This window comes from Gigantopelta aegis, chromosome 10 (genome assembly GCF_016097555.1).
Source record: "Gigantopelta aegis isolate Gae_Host chromosome 10, Gae_host_genome, whole genome shotgun sequence".
Taxonomy (NCBI): domain Eukaryota; kingdom Metazoa; phylum Mollusca; class Gastropoda; order Neomphalida; family Peltospiridae; genus Gigantopelta; species Gigantopelta aegis.
In genome coordinates, this window is record NC_054708.1 from 80709334 (window position 1) to 80730924 (window position 21591).

The window sequence follows — 21591 nt, forward strand, 5'->3', positions numbered from 1 at the left end:
GCGCGGGAAACACGTGTACAGAGGAGTTGCAGGTAGGAAACTATAGTCTTGTTCAATTGTTTAGACCCCAAGTTAATTCCTATTCAATCCTTGTTTTCTTTACATTTGCATGAAAACAAACCCAAACCCCGACATATATACAATTTATCATCTAAAATGCACGAAGTTGACTTATTTCCATTTTACAAAATTCTCTGTTCGTTATCAATGCAGGTTCTTTCTGCCATAAATAACTAAGGCTATTTGCATAACGAAAGATTAGGATACGAGACTACGTCAAGGTCATTATAGCTTGTTTCATTGAATCAAGGTTATGGATGTTTTGGAATGTAAAATGTGTAACAGCTTTGTCTGGTAGGCCCTTCCCTTTCCATATTTTTTTCTTTTAATTTGGATACCTTGTAGTCAAATCTATAGTATTTTCTTTTTTTTAAATTATTTTTACAACAGTATAATAATTTATAATTGTCTAACTACCAAATACTCATAGCTTTAAGATACTATGAGGTTTTGTTCAACAGACATACCTGTCATTTCTTTTCCGTAACCGTACTTTAAAAAATAAATTCGGTGAGGTGTCACTAAATATTACTTTTCTTTCGTCTTTGCAGCTGAGTGTTCCGACAGGCGGAAAGCCCAAGGCCACTGCCACCATGAAGATCACTGGAGGTCCTGGGATGCGGGTGGGACTACTGGCGGTCGACAAAGCTGTGTACAGCATCAAATTTGAGAAATCTTTAACAAGAAAATTGGTGAGATTTTGTACCAACATGGAGCTTTAATATGATGGAAGTTAAAGCCAAATAAGGTCTCACTACACAGATGTCATCTGCCATTGAAACCCATGTTAAACTGCCCAACTTCAAGCGAAAATTGCCCATAGAACAGGTTCTCGTTGGCACTAACAACATACACCATTGCGAACATACATTATATAAGCATTTATATTCACTCCAAAATTGAGAACATTTCCGTCTCAGTTTCTTACTATATGACCGCATCTGGCTGTAGTACCGGTCCGAACAGGTGGTTCATTAACCGATTCACTCCGGCTGTCACTTGCGCTATATACCCATGTCCCAAAAGGTCGATGCACAATATTACAAAATAACATGGGCAAAATACAGCCAGAAGGCTTACCATTAAACATACATATTGCTTTAATTCTTCACCATTTCCTAGAAGTGAATATGTGAACCACAACATGTGTCACAATTAGGAACTATAGTGGACCATGATGAATGAACTCTCACCCGGAAGTGATCTGTGTAGTGAGACCTAATATGAAATGGCGGCCATCTTAGTCGCCATCATGAATGTTCCAAAACCGTCTAAGATGAACGCGGATCATTAAACAAATGAAAAGACACAATTTTCATTAAAAAGAAATCTGATTGAAAAAATCTAGTAGCTACTACGTTTCAGCCTGACTTTAATATCATCAAGAAGAGTTGATGTTTGTATTTAGAAGTCAGTAATGGTCCTTCTAATAATAATGACAGTGAATATAGGGTTTTATCGTTATTATAGGATCAGTGTGGGACTTTAATCTCAGTATAGTATACTGATGTCGTTATTCGACTTTAGCAGCAGTATTGGGTTATAGTATCAGAGTTAGGGATCCACCTCGCCCTTGGCTTTAACTTAACAGGCGTTCTGACTCTCAAAATCAATATGGGCATTTCACATAAACCATGTACAGTACAAATTTGCCTTTTTGTAGTGTAGTGATAGCCGTTACCTACTGGCCACTACTGATGATCGTTAGGAGATGGTCGTTACCTACTGGCCGCTACTGGTGGTCGTTAGGAGATGGTCGTCGCCTACTGGCGACTACTGGTGATCGTTAGGAGATGGTCGTCACCTACTGGCCGCTACTGGTTGTCGTTAGGATATGGCCGTCACGTACTGGCCGCTACTGATGGTCGTTAGGAGATGGTCGTCGCCTACTGGCCGTCGCCTACTGGCCGCTACTGATGGTCGTTAGGAGATCGCCAACGCCTACTGGCCGCCACTGATGGTCGTTAGGAGATGGTCGTCGCCTACTGGCCACCACTGATGGTTGTTAGGAGATGGTCGTCGCCTACTGGCCGCCTCTGATGGTTGTTAGGAGATGGTCGTCGCCTACTGGCCGCCACTGATGGTCGTTAGGAGATCGCCGTCGCCTACTGGCCGCCACTGATGGTCGTTAGGAGATGGTCGTCGCCTACTGGCCGCTACTGATGGTCGTTAGGAGATGGTCGTCGCCTACTGGCCGCTACTGATGGTCGTTAGGAGATCGCCGTCGCCTACTGGCCGCCACTGATGGTCGTTAGGAGATCGCCGTCGCCTACTGGCCGCCACTGATGGTCGTTAGGAGATCGCCGTCGCCTACTGGCCGCCACTGATGGTCGTTAGGAGATGGTCGTCGCCTACTGGCCGCTACTGATGGTCGTTAGGAGATGGTCGTCGCCTACTGGCCGCCACTGATGGTCGTTAGCAGATCGCCGTCGCCTTCTGGCCGCCACTGATGGTCGTTAGGAAATGGTCGTCGCCTACTGGCCGCTACTGATGGTCGTTAGGAGATGGTCGTCGCCTACTGGCCGCCACTGATGGTCGTTAGCAGATCGCCGTCGCCTTCTGGCCGCCACTGATGGTCGTTAGGAGATGGTCGTCGCCTACTGGCCGCTACTGATGGTCGTTAGGAGATCGCCGTCGCCTACTGGCTGCCACTGATGGTCGTTAGGAGATGGTCGTCACGTACTGGCCGCTACTGATGGTCGTTAGGAGATGGTCGTCGCCTACTGGCCGCCACTGATGGTCGCTACTGATTGTCGTTAGGAGATGGTCGTCACCTACTGGCCGCTACTGATGGTCGTTAGGAGATGGTCGTCGCCTACTGGCCGCTACTGATGGTCGTTAGGAGATGGTCGTCGCCTACTGGCCGCCACTGATGGTCGTTAGGAGATGGTCGTCGCCTACTGGCCGCCACTGATGGTCGTTAGGAGATGGTCGTCGCCTACTGGCCGCCACTGATCGTCGTTAGGAGATGGTCGTCGCCTACTGGCCGCCACTGATGGTCGTTAGGAGATGGTCGTCGCCTACTGGCTGCTACTGATGGTCGTTAGGAGATGGCCGTCACGTACTGGCCGCTACTGATGGTCGTTAGGAGATCGCCGTCGCCTACTGGCTGCCACTGATGGTCGTTAGGAGATGGTCGTCACGTACTGGCCGCTACTGATGGTCGTTAGGAGATGGTCGTCGCCTACTGGCCGCCACTGATGGTCGCTACTGATTGTCGTTAGGAGATGGTCGTCACCTACTGGCCGCTACTGATGGTCGTTAGGAGATGGTCGTCGCCTACTGGCCGCCACTGATGGTCGTTAGGAGATGGTCGTCGCCTACTGGCCGCCACTGATGGTCGTTAGGAGATGGTCGTCGCCTACTGGCCGCCACTGATGGTCGTTAGGAGATGGTCGTCGCCTACTGGCCGCCACTGATGGTCGTTAGGAGATGGTCATCACGTACTGGCCGCCACTGATGGTCGTTAGGAGATGGTCGTCGCCTACTGGCCGCCACTGATGGTCGTTAGGAGATGGTCGTCGCCTACTGGCCGCCACTGATGGTCGTTAGGAGATGGTCGTCGCCTACTGGCCGCCACTGATGGTCGTTAGGAGATGGTCGTCACGTACTGGCCGCCACTGATGGTCGTTAGGAGATGGTCGTCGCCTACTGGCCGCTACTGATGGTCGTTAGGAGATGGTCGTCGCCTACTGGCCGCCACTGATGGTCGTTAGGAGATGGTCGTCGCCTACTGGCCGCCACTGATGGTCGTTAGGAGATGGTCGTCGCCTACTGGCCGCTACTGATGGTCGTTAGGAGATGGTCGTCGCCTACTGGCCGCTACTGATGGTCGTTAGGAGATGGTCGTCACGTACTGGCCGCTACTGATGATCGTTAAAAGATGGTCGTCGCCTACTGGCCGCTACTGATCGTCGTTAAGAGATGGTCGTCACGTACTGGCCGCTACTGATGGTCGTTAAGAGATGGTCGTCGGCTACTGGCCGCTACTGATGGTCGTTAAGAGATGGTCGTCACCTACTGGCCGCTACTGATGGTCGTTAGGAGATGGTCGTTACCTACTGGCCACTACTGATGATCGTTAGGAGATGGTCGTCACCTACTGGCCACTACTGATGATCGTTAGGAGATGGTCGTCACCTACTGGCCACTACTGATGGTCGTTAGGAGATGGTCGTCGCCTACTGGCCACTACTGATGGTCGTTAGGAGATGGTCGTCACGTACTGGCCGCTACTGATGGTCGTTAGGAGATGGTCGTCGCCTACTGGCCGCTACTGATGGTCGTTAGGAGATGGCCGTCACGTAGTGGCCGCTACTGATGGTTATTAGGAGATGGTCGTCGCCTTCTGGCCGCTACTGATGGTCGTTAGGAGATGGCCGTCACGTAGTGGTCGCTACTGATGGTCGTTAGGAGATGGTCGTCGCCTACTGGCCGCTACTGATGGTCGTTAGGAGATGGCCGTCGCCTACTGGCCGCCACTGATGGTCGTTAGGAGATGGCCGTCGCCTACTGGCCGCCACTGATGGTCGTTAGGAGATGGCCGTCGCCTACTGGCCGCCAATGATGGTCGTTAGGAGATGGTCGTTGCCTACTGGCCGCGACTGATGGCCGTTAGGATATGATCGTTACCTACTGGCCGCTACCTACTGATGGTCGTTAGGAGATGATCGTTACGTACTGGCCGCTACTGATGGTCGTTAGGAGATGGTCGTTACATACTGGCCGTTACGTTATGGCATTACATTACGTCATGAACACTACATGATCACCGTTATGTATTGTCTTCGGAAGAAGTGTCTTCTCGGATATTTTTGTTTTCACTTTTCCTAGTTTGTTAGTCAAGTCAATTAATTTATTCTTCAATCATGCTTTCAAACGACACTGGCATGTTATTCTTGTTTCAGTTTGTGTTTAATTTATTCTTCAATCATGGCTTTCAAACGACACTGGCATGTTATTCTTGTTTCAGTTTGTGTTTAATTTATTCTTCAATCATGGCTTTCAAACGACACTGGCATGTTATTCTTGTTTCAGTTTGTGTTTAATTTATTCTTCAATCATGGCTTTCAAACGACACTGGCATGTTATTCTTGTTTCAGTTTGTGTTTAATTTATTCTTCAATCATGGCTTTCAAACGACACTGGCATGTTATTCTTGTTTCAGTTTGTGTTTAATTTATTCTTCAATCATGGCTTTCAAACGACACTGGCATGTTATTCTTGTTTCAGTTTGTGTTTAATTTATTCTTCAATCATGGCTTTCAAACGACACTGGCATGTTATTCTTGTTTCAGTTTGTGTTTAATTTATTCTTCAATCATGGCTTTCAAACGACACTGGCATGTTATTCTTGTTTCAGTTTGTGTTTAATTTATTCTTCAATCATGGCTTTCAAACGACACTGGCATGTTATTCTTGTTTCAGTTTGTGTTTAATTTATTCTTCAATCATGGCTTTCAAACGACACTGGCATGTTATTCTTGTTTCAGTTTGTGTTTAATTTATTCTTCAATCATGCTTTCAAACGACACTGGCATTTGTTGATAATGGTATCTAACGGACACGAATGTATTATTATATTTCTTACATATCATAAATAAACAGGTTTTAAGCAAATTTTAACATATTGTTCGACTAAAAGATATTTACAGGTGTTGTACTTGTAGCTGACTTACGCGTCACAGACACATGATTGCCAGGTTAACTATACTGGCATTGCTGACCTGGTGATCACCTAGGAGCAGCCAGTCGTATGTCTTGAAATTGTTAACACACGTACATGTGTAAACAACTATGTGTATCAAAAATAACGTATAGTGTTCTCACCAACTGGTGTAAGAAAATACGTTATTCTTGTTTTTATAAATTGCTTTACAGTATGTTTCTCTTTGATTCTAAATGATTTTTCCATATGTTATTCTTCTCTTTTCATACGTTGCTTATAGTACGTGATTCTAGCTTCTAGTCTTGTCGCTTTATTCATACAGTGTGTCATTAAACAGTTATGGATCGTCCCGCTCTTTGAGTGTTAACATCATGACATGGCCAATATCTCTTTAACACGGCTTAGATTTTATACTGACCACTCAAAGAAACGCAAATTAGGGTTATAATCATTTTGTAATTAGAATAGGTCCAATTGATAACAAACGAACACTTTTGTGAAATAATAAAACGTATATGACCTGTAGTTCCCTTGAATCTCAGTACGAGTACACCCATTCTTAATAAAAGAAAAATGGAATGATACAGCTGAAATTTATATTGGCATTTGTTTTGGTGTTCAGGATAGATAACAGAAATGAAACAATGATCATTTCTATATGTTTAAATATTTTAATTGTGACTTAACTAGTAACTATCTATATATATATATATATATAATATATATATATATATATATATATATATATATATATAAACAACGTATACACGCTATCCAACAGCTCCTTGAAAAGTACTTATCAGTATCAGGGACTAAGTGGCAGTCCTCCCAATCCCCCACAACTCAACCCTCCCTCCAACAACTGTCACAAAAAGTGCCTTTTGTATTTAAAAATGTCCCTTTTAAAGTCGCAGACCCTAGTTTCAACCCGTAAAAAATGGCCATAACTTTGATTAATCTATAAATCTGTAACACGTTTGGATAAAGTTACAGTAGAATGAAACAAGAGTACTCAGTCTGTGACTTTGAAATGGGGGAAAATACCCTGAAAAAAAAGACACTACAGCTCCTATATTCTTATTATCCTATTCAGTTTCTTTTTACTATACGTCCTCTTTGTTGGATTAGTCTACGTATATTCCTGATTGTTGTTTCTAATTTTCATTACAGAATTCCGGGTTTTCCGTCATGACAAACGCTGACATCACATTTCAAGACAATTCGGATTTCTCCCGTACGTTACTTACGTATAATATATACATATATTTAACGTTATGGCCGCGTGATCAGTCGCATATGATATAAAACATACACCTAACATGGATTCAGTTATATTTGACATAAAGATTGCACTTAACATAAAATACAGGTGTTCGATTATATCTGATACAAAACTTGCACTTGACATACACGTCAGTTATATTTGACATAGAGGAATCAATTAACATAAAATACACGTGTTCAGTTGTATCGAGCAACCACTATTTGTACTGGTAGGTTATATCCACCAGTTAAAGCTAAATGATGAGCTTCTACTTGTACTTTATTGTCACGTGACCTGTCTGACTTAACTCGTTTGCTGTGTCCTGAGTCCAGTTGTTCAAAGCATATTTAAATTAACTCTGGGTTAATTCCTTTTAATTATGTTTGCACAAACTCAAAATAAACTTTATATTTGATTATGTATGGATAAATCAAGTTTCAACATTATGTCTGCAATTATTATTTCTATTGATTCACTCCTTGGTTTTGAACTTTTATGTTAGCCACTGATTAAGCTATCATTTGAACAGCTGACCCCAGATAATTAATTCCAATACTGTTTGTGTTGTACGTGTTAAATATAACAAAACGTTTATGCTAAATTAGACATTATAAGACATATTATAAACTGCTTGTTACGTGACAAATGGACCACTTGCAAAAATGAAGTTCGTACATGTATGTCCTGCTGTGAAAAGAATACCCGTTTATCTTGTAAGTATCAACATTTGGTAATAAAGACGATTAATAGCCTCTACTCTTCTTGTTTGATAGCAGGATAAAACAAAACAATAATAACAGGCGGTTCACTTAGGTTATCTGCCATATGCTGTTCAGGACGAATTGTGAATTGAGCCTGGCGAGCCTCAAAGTTCCCCATTGTTACCATCACAGGATAAGGCCTAGGACCTACGTCATGAACCTATCATTCTCTATCTATTTGATACAGACCGTACAAGGCCTAGTGACGGAGACGGCGATCCCTCAGATCAGAGGTTAGACGTTTCTGACTCCAAACGACTGCGATCTTACTTCCCAGAAAGTTGGCTATTTCAAGAAACTACTCTAAGGTATAACCACGTACATCCTTACATCCATATTCCAGAGAGAGAGAGACAGAGAGAGACAGAGAGAGAGAGAGAGAGAGAGAGAGAGAGAGAGAGAGAGAGAGAGAGAGAGAGAGAGAGAGAGAGAGAGTGTGTGTGAGTCATTTCACCAATTTTAGATGTATGTGCGTGACAGATAACTACAATGTAATCCATCCCACATATAATTTTTGTATAGTGAACCCATGAAATATATAAAAATGTACTTTGTTGCCACTCGGCGTGAGAAATATAAAGTAGATGGAACGTATTAATCGTGTTATCATTAGAGTAGCAGCGAATTAAATTTCAAACTGTGATGTCACCAGCCCCAGTTCAAGAGCTAGACGGGCAGAGAGCGATCATAACCGTCCAAATGTCCGTCTAGCTCTCGAACGGCAGAGTACTCGGGTTATTGAATTTTGAAATAATATCATTTCACAAAAAGTATTGGTATTAGTATTTGAAATTACGTGGATATAATCTTTACATTAAAAAAGGAAGAAAGGTTTTGGTCATTATGCATTTTTGAGATTGCCCCTTTAACATATTGGATAAAAAAATGCCTTTCAGTGACACCGGAAGCGGAAGTATAGATTTCGTGTACCCGGACTCTATCACGACGTGGGTGTTCCAGGCGGTGGGCGTGTCCGCGGACCACGGTCTGTGTGTGTCTATCAGTAAGAAGGTAGTCGTGTATCGAGACTTCTTTGTCGACCTCTATCTCCCGTACAAGGTCACCAGACTAGAGAACATCCAACCAAAGATTGCTGTAGCAAACTACAAGAATTTTTCTTTGGCGGTAAGATCACCTTACATGGCGTGACGTAATGTGGTGTTATTTAACTTGATGTGACGTAATTACCGTTGTATGACTACTTTGACGTGACGTAATGTGATTAATGTAATGTGCCGTAACGTAATTTAACGTGACATGACACAATATAAAGTGACGTGACGTGACGTAATGTGATGTGCCATACAGTTATTTAACCTAGCGTGACGTAATTTATCATAACGTATTAATGTGATGCAGCATAAAGCAATTTGAGGTACAGTTATTTGACATGACAGGCAGAGTGACGTAACGCGGCACAGTGCGTCACGACGGAACGTGTTTCGACTAGGGATGAGCGGTACTACCACTAAAGCGATATATTATGATCACGAGATAAATAATACGTATTACGATACACCACACTTGTACCGATATTCGGTACTGTCCTTATGTCATGTACACCGCCAGTCAAAAACACTGATTTCTTAGCTGCAACTGGTTCTCTCAACGTTGTGCATACATGTAGTTGTGACAAAATTAGGGACTGACATTACTAAATACACTTTAGTACACAGAGGTTTTTCATATTTATTTTAAGGTTTAAATAATAAACATCAACTTGCATAAAGTATTTTCTACCTCAAAATACTGTTGAAGCTGTTGTAAATAATATATTACAAAAATTCTCATAATACTCATCTCTGGTTGCGACGTATTATTTCCAAAAACAAACAAAACTTATGATGTACAAGTTACAAACTGTGAGTGTGAATTGCTTTAGTATTATTGTGTTGACAGGTGAGTGTTCACATCTCCGTTGACCAGGGCCTGTGTTTACCTGAAGGCGAAGACGGCAACATCCACTATGAGCACGTGGTCGTTCCTGCCAACGACATGGTAGTGCTGCCATTCAGCGTCATCCCTGTGATGTCAGGCGACCTTGCCATTGACGTCAGAGTGGGCGACGTTCGCAGCTTTGACGGCGTTCGCAAAATATTACACGTCGTGGTACGTGATATATGTATAATGTTTCTTGTGCATGTAGAAAATATAACACGTTGTTGTACGTGAGATATAGAGAATATTTCTTATGCATCCAGAAAATATTACACGTCGTGGTACGTGAGATATGGATAATATTCCTGGTGCATCCATTTTGTTAAATATCTAAAAGAAACTTGTGATTTAGTCTGGCGTAGTTTATAATGCTAGCGATGCTTTACATTTATCATATCTTGCTGCTGAATAGCGGGAAATGTCTTCAAAGAGAACATTGATGTATTTCACAAATATAGTTAATTAGATTATGTATTGATGGTACAATTTAATTTAATACATGTAATGTCACAAATTGCTATACTACCGAGAACCTACCCAATGTTCCACGACAGCAATGCCATGTACTAGTTATTAATATGGGACTGACTGTCTTTCCGACAAAGTCGACAACGAACTTGTGGACAATTTTACTTGTAGAAATGTTTTTAAAAACACATTTCAACCTGTTGACGGGAAAATAACACTCTAAGAGATAAACCAGTGTATATTAGTTTCTAAAAACTATGGACGGTAAGAAGAAATGGTGGGCCAATTAACCATTGGTTTTAGTGTGTACAGTAGATGTTAAATATGTTTTCAATGGCATAGCTTTTTCACATAGACGCACGCACGCACGCACGCTCACGCACACACACGTGTGTGTGTGTATGTGTGTGTGTGTGTGTGTCCATCTTGTGTAGCGGGAAATCGGGACAATTATTTTGTTTACATTTGTTAACTTTGGAAATTCGTACAGTACATGATTACACTTGCTATGCTGGGGAAACAGTGACATCTACACAGTAATGTGTTGGCATATTCCCCCCACTTTTTGTACTGGAATATAGTTTTTGTTTGATAAACATGCTTTAAAATGTGTGTATTGGAACAGACGGAGGGCGAGGAGACCGAGAAAACGATCACGTTTAACCTGGACCCCCAGGGCAGGGCAAGACAGGCGATGGTCAGGGAACTACAAACGTCGGGAAAACTCACCTTCAGCGAGGACACGACCGTAACACGTGAGTTATCGCCCTTACTTATGACTGAGTCACATATCCACCGATTCGGGATAAGGCGTCCGTACGGGCCCAAATTTCGGGTGAAATTTGCAAAATCTCACGGCGGCCGCACGGGTGCCGTGGCTATCCGCATTGGCGTTCTTTCCTCGCCATAGGGCGCATCGGAAGCTTTTAGCGCAGAGTTAAAAGTTCCCTATGTGTCGTAGAAATTTTTACTGGCCGTAAGTCCATAGACAGTTTGTAGACAGCATCGCACGGGAACCGCACGGACCCAGTACGGCCCCCGCAAAATTCGTACGGATGGTGTACGATTTTTGGACGGAATTTCGGACCCCTCACCGGTACGATTTCCAAGATTATCGTACGAGTATCTTACGGTGTCCCTCACGAGCCCCGTATGATGTGTAAAAATCATACGGGTATCGGTCTCCATAGGATTATCCTGCGGTACCCTTGCAGCTTACACACGGGCGCCTCGCGGTTGGAGTCGAGAAAACTTCAAAGGGCACCACGCGGGCCCCGCCGAATATATGACTGCTACACATGGATGCCGCAGACCCCTGCCTTATCCCCGATTTCCCAAAATCTTAGAAATCCGCCGTAGGTAGAAAAATGTACGAGGTCCGGTGGATATCTGACTAGCGTTAAAGGTTTTTTTTTTTAGTTTTTTTTTTGTTTAACAAGAAGGCGTGCGCTACAACAGCTTGCTTGAGTGTGCACATACAACTCTTTGACCTGACCTATTTATCGACACCACTAGAGCATTGATTAATCGATCATCGGCTACTGGATGTCAAACGGTTGGTAATTCTGAAGTGTAGTCTTCAAAGGAAACATGCTTTAAACAACAAACATTCAGTAGCAGCCATTGATCTACTGTACTGTTTCCAGCACACAGCACAACACTTACTACGTCCTTTAAACAAACCCATTCAGTAGCAGCCATTGATCTACTATACTGTTTCCAGCACACAACACAACACTTACTACGTCCTTTAAACAAACCCATTCAGTAGCAGCCATTGATCTACTGTACTGTTTCCAGCACACAGCACAACACTTACTACGTCCTTTAAACAAACCCATTCAGTAGCAGCCATTGATCTACTGTACTGTTTCCAGCACACAGCACAACACTTACTACGTCCTTTAAACAAACCCATTCAGTAGCAGCCATTGATCTACTGTACTGTTTCCAGCACACAGCACAACACTTACTACGTCCTTTAAACAAACCCATTCAGTAGCAGCCATTGATCTACTGTACTGTTTCCAGCACACAGCACAACACTTACTACGTCCTTTAAACAAACCCATTCAGTAGCAGCCATTGATCTACTGTACTGTTTCCAGCACACAGCACAACACTTACTACGTCCTTTAAACAAACCCATTCAGTAGCAGCCATTGATCTACTGTACTGTTTCCAGCACACAGCACAACACTTACTACGTCCTTTAAACAAACCCATTCAGTAGCAGCCATTGATCTACTGTACTGTTTCCAGCACACAGCACAACACTTACTACGTCCTTTAAACAAACCCATTCAGTAGCAGCCATTGATCTACTGTACTGTTTCCAGCACACAGCACAACACTTACTACGTCCTTTAAACAAACCCATTCAGTAGCAGCCATTGATCTACTGTACTGTTTCCAGCACACAGCACAACACTTACTACGTCCTTTAAACAAACCCATTCAGTAGCAGCCATTGATCTACTGTACTGTTTCCAGCACACAGCACAACACTTACTACGTCCTTTAAACAAACCCATTCAGTATCAGCCATTGATCTACTGTACTGTTTCCAGCACACAACAGCACAACACTTACTACGTCCTTTAAACAAACCCATTCAGTAGCAGCCATTGATCTACTATACTGTTTCCAGCACACAGCACAACACTTACTACGTCCTTTAAACAAACCCATTCAGTAGCAGCCATTGATCTACTATACTGTTTCCAGCACACAGCACAACACTTACTACGTCCTTTAAACAAACCCATTCAGTAGCAGCCATTGATCTACTATACTGTTTCCAGCACACAGCACAACACTTACTACGTCCTTTAAACAAACCCATTCAGTAGCAGCCATTGATCTACTGTACTGTTTCCAGCACACAGCACAACACTTACTACGTCCTTTAAACAAACCCATTCAGTAGCAGCCATTGATCTACTATACTGTTTCCAGCACACAGCACAACACTTACTACGTCCTTTAAACAAACCCATTCAGTAGCAGCCATTGATCTACTATACTGTTTCCAGCACACAGCACAACACTTACTACGTCCTTTAAACAAACCCATTCAGTAGCAGCCATTGATCTACTATACTGTTTCCAGCACACAGCACAACACTTACTACGTCCTTTAAACAAACCCATTCAGTAGCAGCCATTGATCTACTATACTGTTTCCAGCACACAGCACAACACTTACTACGTCCTTTAAACAAACCCATTCAGTAGCAGCCATTGATCTACTATACTGTTTCCAGCACACAGCACAACACTTACTACGTCCTTTAAACAAACCCATTCAGTAGCAGCCATTGATCTACTATACTGTTTCCAGCACACAGCACAACACTTACTACGTCCTTTAAACAAACCCATTCAGTAGCAGCCATTGATCTACTATACTGTTTCCAGCACACAGCACAACACTTACTACGTCCTTTAAACAAACCCATTCAGTAGCAGCCATTGATCTACTATACTGTTTCCAGCACACAGCACAACACTTACTACGTCCTTTAAACAAACCCATTCAGTAGCAGCCATTGATCTACTATACTGTTTCCAGCACACAGCACAACACTTACTACGTCCTTTAAACAAACCCATTAGTAGCAGCCATTGATCTACTATACTGTTTCCAGCACACAGCACAACACTTACTACGTCCTTTAAACAAACCCATTCAGTAGCAGCCATTGATCTACTATACTGTTTCCAGCACACAGCACAACACTTACTACGTCCTTTAAACAAACCCATTCAGTAGCAGCCATTGATCTACTATACTGTTTCCAGCACACAGCACAACACTTACTACGTCCTTTAAACAAACCCATTCAGTAGCAGCCATTGATCTACTATACTGTTTCCAGCACACAGCACAACACTTACTACGTCCTTTAAACAAACCCATTCAGTAGCAGCCATTGATCTACTATACTGTTTCCAGCACACTGCACAACAACACTTACTACGTCCTTTAAACAAACCCATTCAGTAGCAGCCATTGATCTACTATACTGTTTCCAGCACACAGCACAACACTTACTACGTCCTTTAAACAAACCCATTCAGTAGCAGCCATTGATCTACTATACTGTTTCCAGCACACAGCACAACACTTACTACGTCCTGTTTCCAGCACACAGCACAACACCATTAGTAGCAGCCATTGATCTACTATACTGTTTCCAGCACACAGCACAACACTTACTACGTCCTTTAAACAAACCCATTCAGTAGCAGCCATTGATCTACTATACTGTTTCCAGCACACAGCACAACACTTACTACGTCCTTTAAACAAACCCATTCAGTAGCAGCCATTGATCTACTATACTGTTTCCAGCACACAGCACAACACTTACTACGTCCTTTAAACAAACCCATTCAGTAGCAGCCATTGATCTACTATACTGTTTCCAGCACACAGCACAACACTTACTACGTCCTTTAAACAAACCCATTCAGTAGCAGCCATTGATCTACTATACTGTTTCCAGCACACAGCACAACACTTACTACGTCCTTTAAACAAACCCATTCAGTAGCAGCCATTGATCTACTATACTGTTTCCAGCACACAGCACAACACTTACTACGTCCTGTGGTATACCAGCCATTGATCTACTATACTGTTTCCAGCACACAGCACAACACTTACTACGTCCTTTAAACAAACCCATTCAGTAGCAGCCATTGATCTACTATACTGTTTCCAGCACACAGCACAACACTTACTACGTCCTTTAAACAAACCCATTCAGTAGCAGCCATTGATCTACTATACTGTTTCCAGCACACAGCACAACACTTACTACGTCCTTTAAACAAACCCATTCAGTAGCAGCCATTGATCTACTATACTGTTTCCAGCACACAGCACAACACTTACTACGTCCTTTAAACAAACCCATTCAGTAGCAGCCATTGATCTACTATACTGTTTCCAGCACACAGCACAACACTTACTACGTCCTGTGGTATACCAGCCATTGATCTACTATACTGTTTCCAGCACACAGCACAACACTTACTACGTCCTTTAAACAAACCCATTCAGTAGCAGCCATTGATCTACTGTACTGTTTCCAGCACACAGCACAACACTTACTACGTCCTTTAAACAAACCCATTCAGTAGCAGCCATTGATCTACTATACTGTTTCCAGCACACAGCACAACACTTACTACGTCCTTTAAACAAACCCATTCAGTAGCAGCCATTGATCTACTATACTGTTTCCAGCACACAGCACAACACTTACTACGTCCTTTAAACAAACCCATTCAGTAGCAGCCATTGATCTACTGTACTGTTTCCAGCACACAGCACAACACTTACTACGTCCTTTAAACAAACCCATTCAGTAGCAGCCATTGATCTACTATACTGTTTCCAGCACACAGCACAACACTTACTACGTCCTTTAAACAAACCCATTCAGTAGCAGCCATTGATCTACTATACTGTTTCCAGCACACAGCACAACACTTACTACGTCCTTTAAACAAACCCATTCAGTAGCAGCCATTGATCTACTATACTGTTTCCAGCACACAGCACAACACTTACTACGTCCTTTAAACAAACCCATTCAGTAGCAGCCTATACTATACTGTTTCCAGCACACAGCACAACACTTACTACGTCCTTTAAACAAACCCATTCAGTAGCAGCCATTGATCTACTATACTGTTTCCAGCACACAGCACAACACTTACTACGTCCTTTAAACAAACCCATTCAGTAGCAGCCATTGATCTACTATACTGTTTCCAGCACACAGCACAACACTTACTACGTCCTTTAAACAAACCCATTCAGTAGCAGCCATTGATCTACTATACTGTTTCCAGCACACAGCACAACACTTACTACGTCCTTTAAACAAACCCATTCAGTAGCAGCCATTGATCTACTATACTGTTTCCAGCACACAGCACAACACTTACTACGTCCTTTAAACAAACCCATTCAGTAGCAGCCATTGATCTACTATACTGTTTCCAGCACACAGCACAACACTTACTACGTCCTTTAAACAAACCCATTCAGTAGCAGCCATTGATCTACTATACTGTTTCCAGCACACAGCACAACACTTACTACGTCCTTTAAACAAACCCATTCAGTAGCAGCCATTGATCTACTATACTGTTTCCAGCACACAGCACAACACTTACTACGTCCTTTAAACAAACCCATTCAGTAGGAGCCATTGATCTACTATACTGTTTCCAGCACACAGCACAACACTTACTACGTCCTTTAAACAAACCCATTCAGTAGCAGCCATTGATCTACTATACTGTTTCCAGCACACAGCACAACACTTACTACGTCCTTTAAACAAACCCATTCAGTAGCAGCCATTGATCTACTATACTGTTTCCAGCACACAGCACAACACTTACTACGTCCTTTAAACAAACCCATTCAGTAGCAGCCATTGATCTACTATACTGTTTCCAGCACACAGCACAACACTTACTACGTCCTTTAAACAAACCCATTCAGTAGCAGCCATTGATCTACTATACTGTTTCCAGCACACAGCACAACACTTACTACGTCCTTTAAACAAACCCATTCAGTAGCAGCCATTGATCTACTATACTGTTTCCAGCACACAGCACAACACTTACTACGTCCTTTAAACAAACCCATTCAGTAGCAGCCATTGATCTACTATACTGTTTCCAGCACACAGCACAACACTTACTACGTCCTGTGGTATACCAGCCATTGATCTACTATGCTGTTTCCAGCACACAGCACAACACTTACTACGTCCTTTGGTATACCAGCCTTTGTATACTAGCGACAAGGTGTTATCCTACGCCTGGTGATCCCAGGCAAGCGACTAATCTTTTCATTTTCATTTCAAGTTATTTTCGTTCTTATATCCAATTACGTTTCAATCACGCTGTCCTGGGCACACACCTCAGCTATATGTGCTGTCTGTCCAGGACACTGGTTTAGTTGTTAGTTGATTAGTGATTAGTTAGAGAGAAGATGGAGTAGTGATCTTACACCAACCCACTCAGTTGGAGCCGGTACCGGGCTACGAGCCCTGTATCTACCAGCTTTATGTCCGATGGCTTAATCACAACATCACCGAGGCCGGTCGACTGAGCTAAATGCCACGACGTTCAAGTTATAAAGTTAATAAATGTCTGTATGCTTCATTTGAATCTTATTTTCAGTGGTGGGGTCTGAATTTATATCATGTTTAGGTACATATTGAAAGAAATATTCTGTATTGAGTCATATTCTGTATTCATGTATTCAGTGGTGAGGTCTACATTTATATCATGTTTAGGTACATATTGAAATAAACATTCTGTATTGAGTCATATTCTGTATTCATGTATTCAGTGGTGGGGTCTGAATTTATATCATGTTTAGGTACATATTGAAAGAAATATTCTGTATTGAGTCATATTCTGTATTCATGTATTCAGTGGTAGGACCTACATTTATATCATGTTTAGGTACATATTGAAAGAAATATTCTGTATTGAGTCATATTCTGCATTCATGTATTCAGTGGTGGGGTCTATATTTATATCATGTTTAGGTACATATTGAAAGAAATATTCTGTATTGAGTCATATTCTGTATTCATGTATTCAGTGATGGGGTCTACATTTATATCATGTTTAGGTACATATTGAAAGAAATATTCTGTATTGAGTCATATTCTGTATTCATGTATTCAGTGGTGGGGTCTACATTTATATCATGTTTAGGTACATATTGAAAGAAATATTCTGTGTTGAGTAATATTATGTATTCATGTATTCAGTGGTAGGACTTACATTTATATCATGTTTAGGTACATATTGAAAGAAATATTCTGTATTCATGTATTCAGTGGTGGGGTCTACATTTATATCATGTTTAGGTACGTACTGAAAGAAATATTCTGTATTGAGTCATATTCTGTATTCATGTATGTACATACTATTGTTAATGCTGCACTCTCAAAATTGCAGGTGTTACATCTCGCAACTTTTTACATGTATTAAAGGTGTTATGTCAAAGTTGTTTAATGGTTGTTCCCGCTAAAACATTTATTAATTTTAGTTTATACTTTCAGCTATATACCTATACAAAATTATAACCAAATAATTCCATCACCAGTAGTATTGTTATTATATTTTAGGGGGGATCTTGAGGGTGTGTCACACGCATTAATTAGTGATGTCACTGTTTTATGCGAACACATTCAACACACTAAGTTTTTCCAATAATTCTTTGCAGACAACTGGCAAAGAAACAAAGATGGTGACTATGCTATATTTAGCCACAAATTACTCGAGAAACTCTCTTGTCGTCCAGTGCAAGACTTTAAAAAAATATTGTTCCTGAGTTAATTATGGAAAGATAATGCGTGGGATCGATTAATCTGTTTTTTTTTTATTGAAAATAAAACCGTGACGTCACATGTTAACATATCGACCACCTCATTGGATTTGCCAATAATATACATTGATAAATAGTAGTAAATGCAATTATTTGGATTATTTTTGTAGGTATGTATTTCAATATATAATCTTAACAGCAAAAAATTAATTTTTTTGGTCATTATACAACTTTGAGACCGCCCCTTTAGATCTGTGTTACTATATTCTACAGATAAATTCTACACTGATCTTCAGGAACAATACACAGATATAAATATGGCACTTCCGGTGGAAACTATTCCGGGCTCAGAGAAGTTTCAAGTCCTTGCTTCAGGTTGGATTTAAATTTAAATAAAGTTTGTTTTGTTTAACGGCACCACTAGAGCACAACTGTTTATATTGATCATATCTGTCATCCACGTAAGTGTACGAGACGGGGTATCAGCAAATACCAGTCTACCTCCCCCACGATAATAGTAACCTGTACGTCTATCGTCATTCGTAATTCACTAGCTGTTTATATCATGGATTATATTTGTAATTCACTAGCTGTTGTTATGTATTATATTTATAATTCACCAGCTGTTTATATGGATTATATTTGTAATTCAATAGCTGTTGTTATGTATCATATTTATAATTCACCAGCTGTTTGTATAGATATATTTGTAATTCACTAGCTGCTGTTATGTATTATATTTATAATTCACCAGATGTTTATATGGATTATATTTGTAATTCACTAGCTGTTGTTATGTATTATATTTATAATTCACCAGCTGTTTATATGGATTATGTTTGTAATTCACCAGCTGTTTATATGGATTATGTTTGCAATTCACCAGCTGTTTATATGGATTATGTGTGCAATTCACCAGATGTTTATATTGATTTTATGTGTCATTCATCAGCTGTATATGAGGATTACATTTGTAATTCACCAGGTGATTTGCTTGGCAACGTGATCAACATGTTTATCACGGACAGTGACGACAACGACGAAGAGGTGATAGGAGAGAACATCATGACGTCGCTCAGTCCGACAGTGTTGGGGCTCAAGTATCTCATCATGTCTGACGATGTCGACCACGACACGGTCGAACGAGGACGAGTTCATATTCGAAATGGTAAATGCAATTAAAATAACTCACGTAGACCAAAAATAACTGTCTTCATATAATGCCAGAGCCGTACCAGGTCCAAACTCACTGGGGGTGGGTGGGGTGCTGTGGGGGAGGGGGTGAATTTTCATCTTAGTACATGTTAAACAGAATTTTTTTTTTTTTTTTTTTTTTCTGTGTGGGTTTTTTTTTTTTTTTTTTTTTTTTTTGTTGTCGGGGGTGTTTTGGAGTTTCTTTTTCTGTATTTATCCAAGTTGCCCTCATCTTTCTGTGTAGTGTACATTTTTATTTTCGTGGGTATGTTTGTGTTGCATGTGTGTGTGTGTGTGTGTGTGGTGTACGTGTGTGTGTATGTGTCTGTGTGTGTGCTTGTGTCTGTGCGTGTCTGTGTGTGTACGTGTCTGTCTGTCTGTCTGTCTGTCTGTCTCTCTCTCTCTCTCTCTCTCTCTCTCTCTCTCTCTCTCTCTCTCTCTCTCTCTCTCTCTGTGTATGTGTGTACGCGTCTGTGTGTGTGTCTCTCTGTGTGTATACGTGTGTGTGTGTCTGTGTGTGTACGTGTCTGTGTGTGTGTTTGTGTGAGTGTCTGTGTGTGTACGTGTGAGACTGTGTGTATATCTCTGTGTGTCTGTATGTGTGTGTTTTTGTGTGTATGTGCATGCTTGTATGTGTGTATATATATATATATATATATGTGTGTGTGTGTGTGTGTGTGTGTGTGTGTGTGTGTTTGTATGTGTGTGCGTGTCTGTGTGTGTGTGTGTTTGTATGTGTGTGCGTGTCTGTGTGTGTGTGTGTGTGTGCGCGCGTGTGTGTTTATGTGTGTGTGTGTATGTCTGTCTGTGTGTGTGTATGTTAGTGTCTCTGTGTTTGTGTCTGTGTGTGTGTTATTTTCTGTATGTGTGTCTGTGTGTGTCTGTGTGTGTATGTTCATTGTATGTTAGTGTGTCTGTGTGTGTGTGTGTGTGTGTGTCTTAGTGTCTGTGTGTGTGTATGTTAGTGTCTGTATGTGTGTGTATGTTAGTGTTTGTGTCTGTGTATGTGTGTGTGTATGTGTGTGTATGTTAGTGTCTGTGTGTGTGTGTGTCTATTTGTGTATGTTTGTGTCTATGTGTGTATGTTAGTGTCTGTGTGTGTGTGTGTGTGTGTGTCTGTATGTGTGTGTATGTTAGTGTCTGTGTGTGTGTCTGTATGTGTGTATGTGTGTGTATGTTAGTGCATGTGTGTGTGTGTGTGTGTGTTATGTATGTGTGTGTGTATGTGTGTTATGTGTGTATGTTAGTGTATGTGTGTGTGTCTGTATGTGTGTGTCTGTGTGTGTGTCTGTATGTGTGTATGTGTGTGTATGTTAGTGCATGTGTGTGTGTGTGTTATGTATGTGTGTGTGTCTCTGTGTGTGGTGAACGAATTGCTGTAAGCGTTTCTTTTTCTTTTTATCTTTTTAGGTATAGTGAACATTTTGAAGTTGAGAAACGATTCTGGCGGTTTTAGATATTTTGACGAATCTGCCCCTTCTACTTGGTAAAAACCTACATCATTATGTTTTGTTACCGTAAAATATCCAGTCAGGCGCGGAATAGGGGATGGGGCATTGTTTGTAAACGTAACCAATTTTTTATTAGGATGCATCTATATTTTGCTAATAATGGATTTCGTAACTGTATATGGCTGACAGTAAATATTACGTTACTTACATACTGTTGGCGTTGCTCGCACTCTGATTACGTCGCACACCGGTTACGTTAGTAGCATACTGATTACGCTGAGTAGCCTCTGCGTTACTCACTGGTCACGTTACTCGCATTCTGATATCGTTACTTTCATACTCATTACGATGCATGCTGATCACTTTTCTCGTATACCGGGCTATGTTCAGCCAGACCAAGCAGAAAA

General features: G+C 41.5%; 1 protein-coding gene across 1 annotated transcript in view; it reads left to right on the forward strand.

The window, feature by feature from the left end:
- The window catches only part of LOC121383845 (complement C3-like), a gene marked incomplete at its 5' end in the record, with an annotated part of 58134 nt that overhangs the window by 16790 nt on the left and 19753 nt on the right, over positions 1–21591 (forward strand). The window contains 9 exons of the mRNA XM_041513942.1: positions 1–32; positions 612–752; positions 6899–6975; positions 8650–8878; positions 9653–9862; positions 10785–10914; positions 18813–18914; positions 19525–19707; positions 21144–21219. The exon at positions 1–32 is cut by the window's left edge and continues 181 nt beyond it. Of these exons, the coding sequence (XP_041369876.1) occupies positions 1–32; positions 612–752; positions 6899–6975; positions 8650–8878; positions 9653–9862; positions 10785–10914; positions 18813–18914; positions 19525–19707; positions 21144–21219 (1180 nt within the window). The remainder of the gene's footprint in view (positions 33–611; positions 753–6898; positions 6976–8649; positions 8879–9652; positions 9863–10784; positions 10915–18812; positions 18915–19524; positions 19708–21143; positions 21220–21591) is intronic.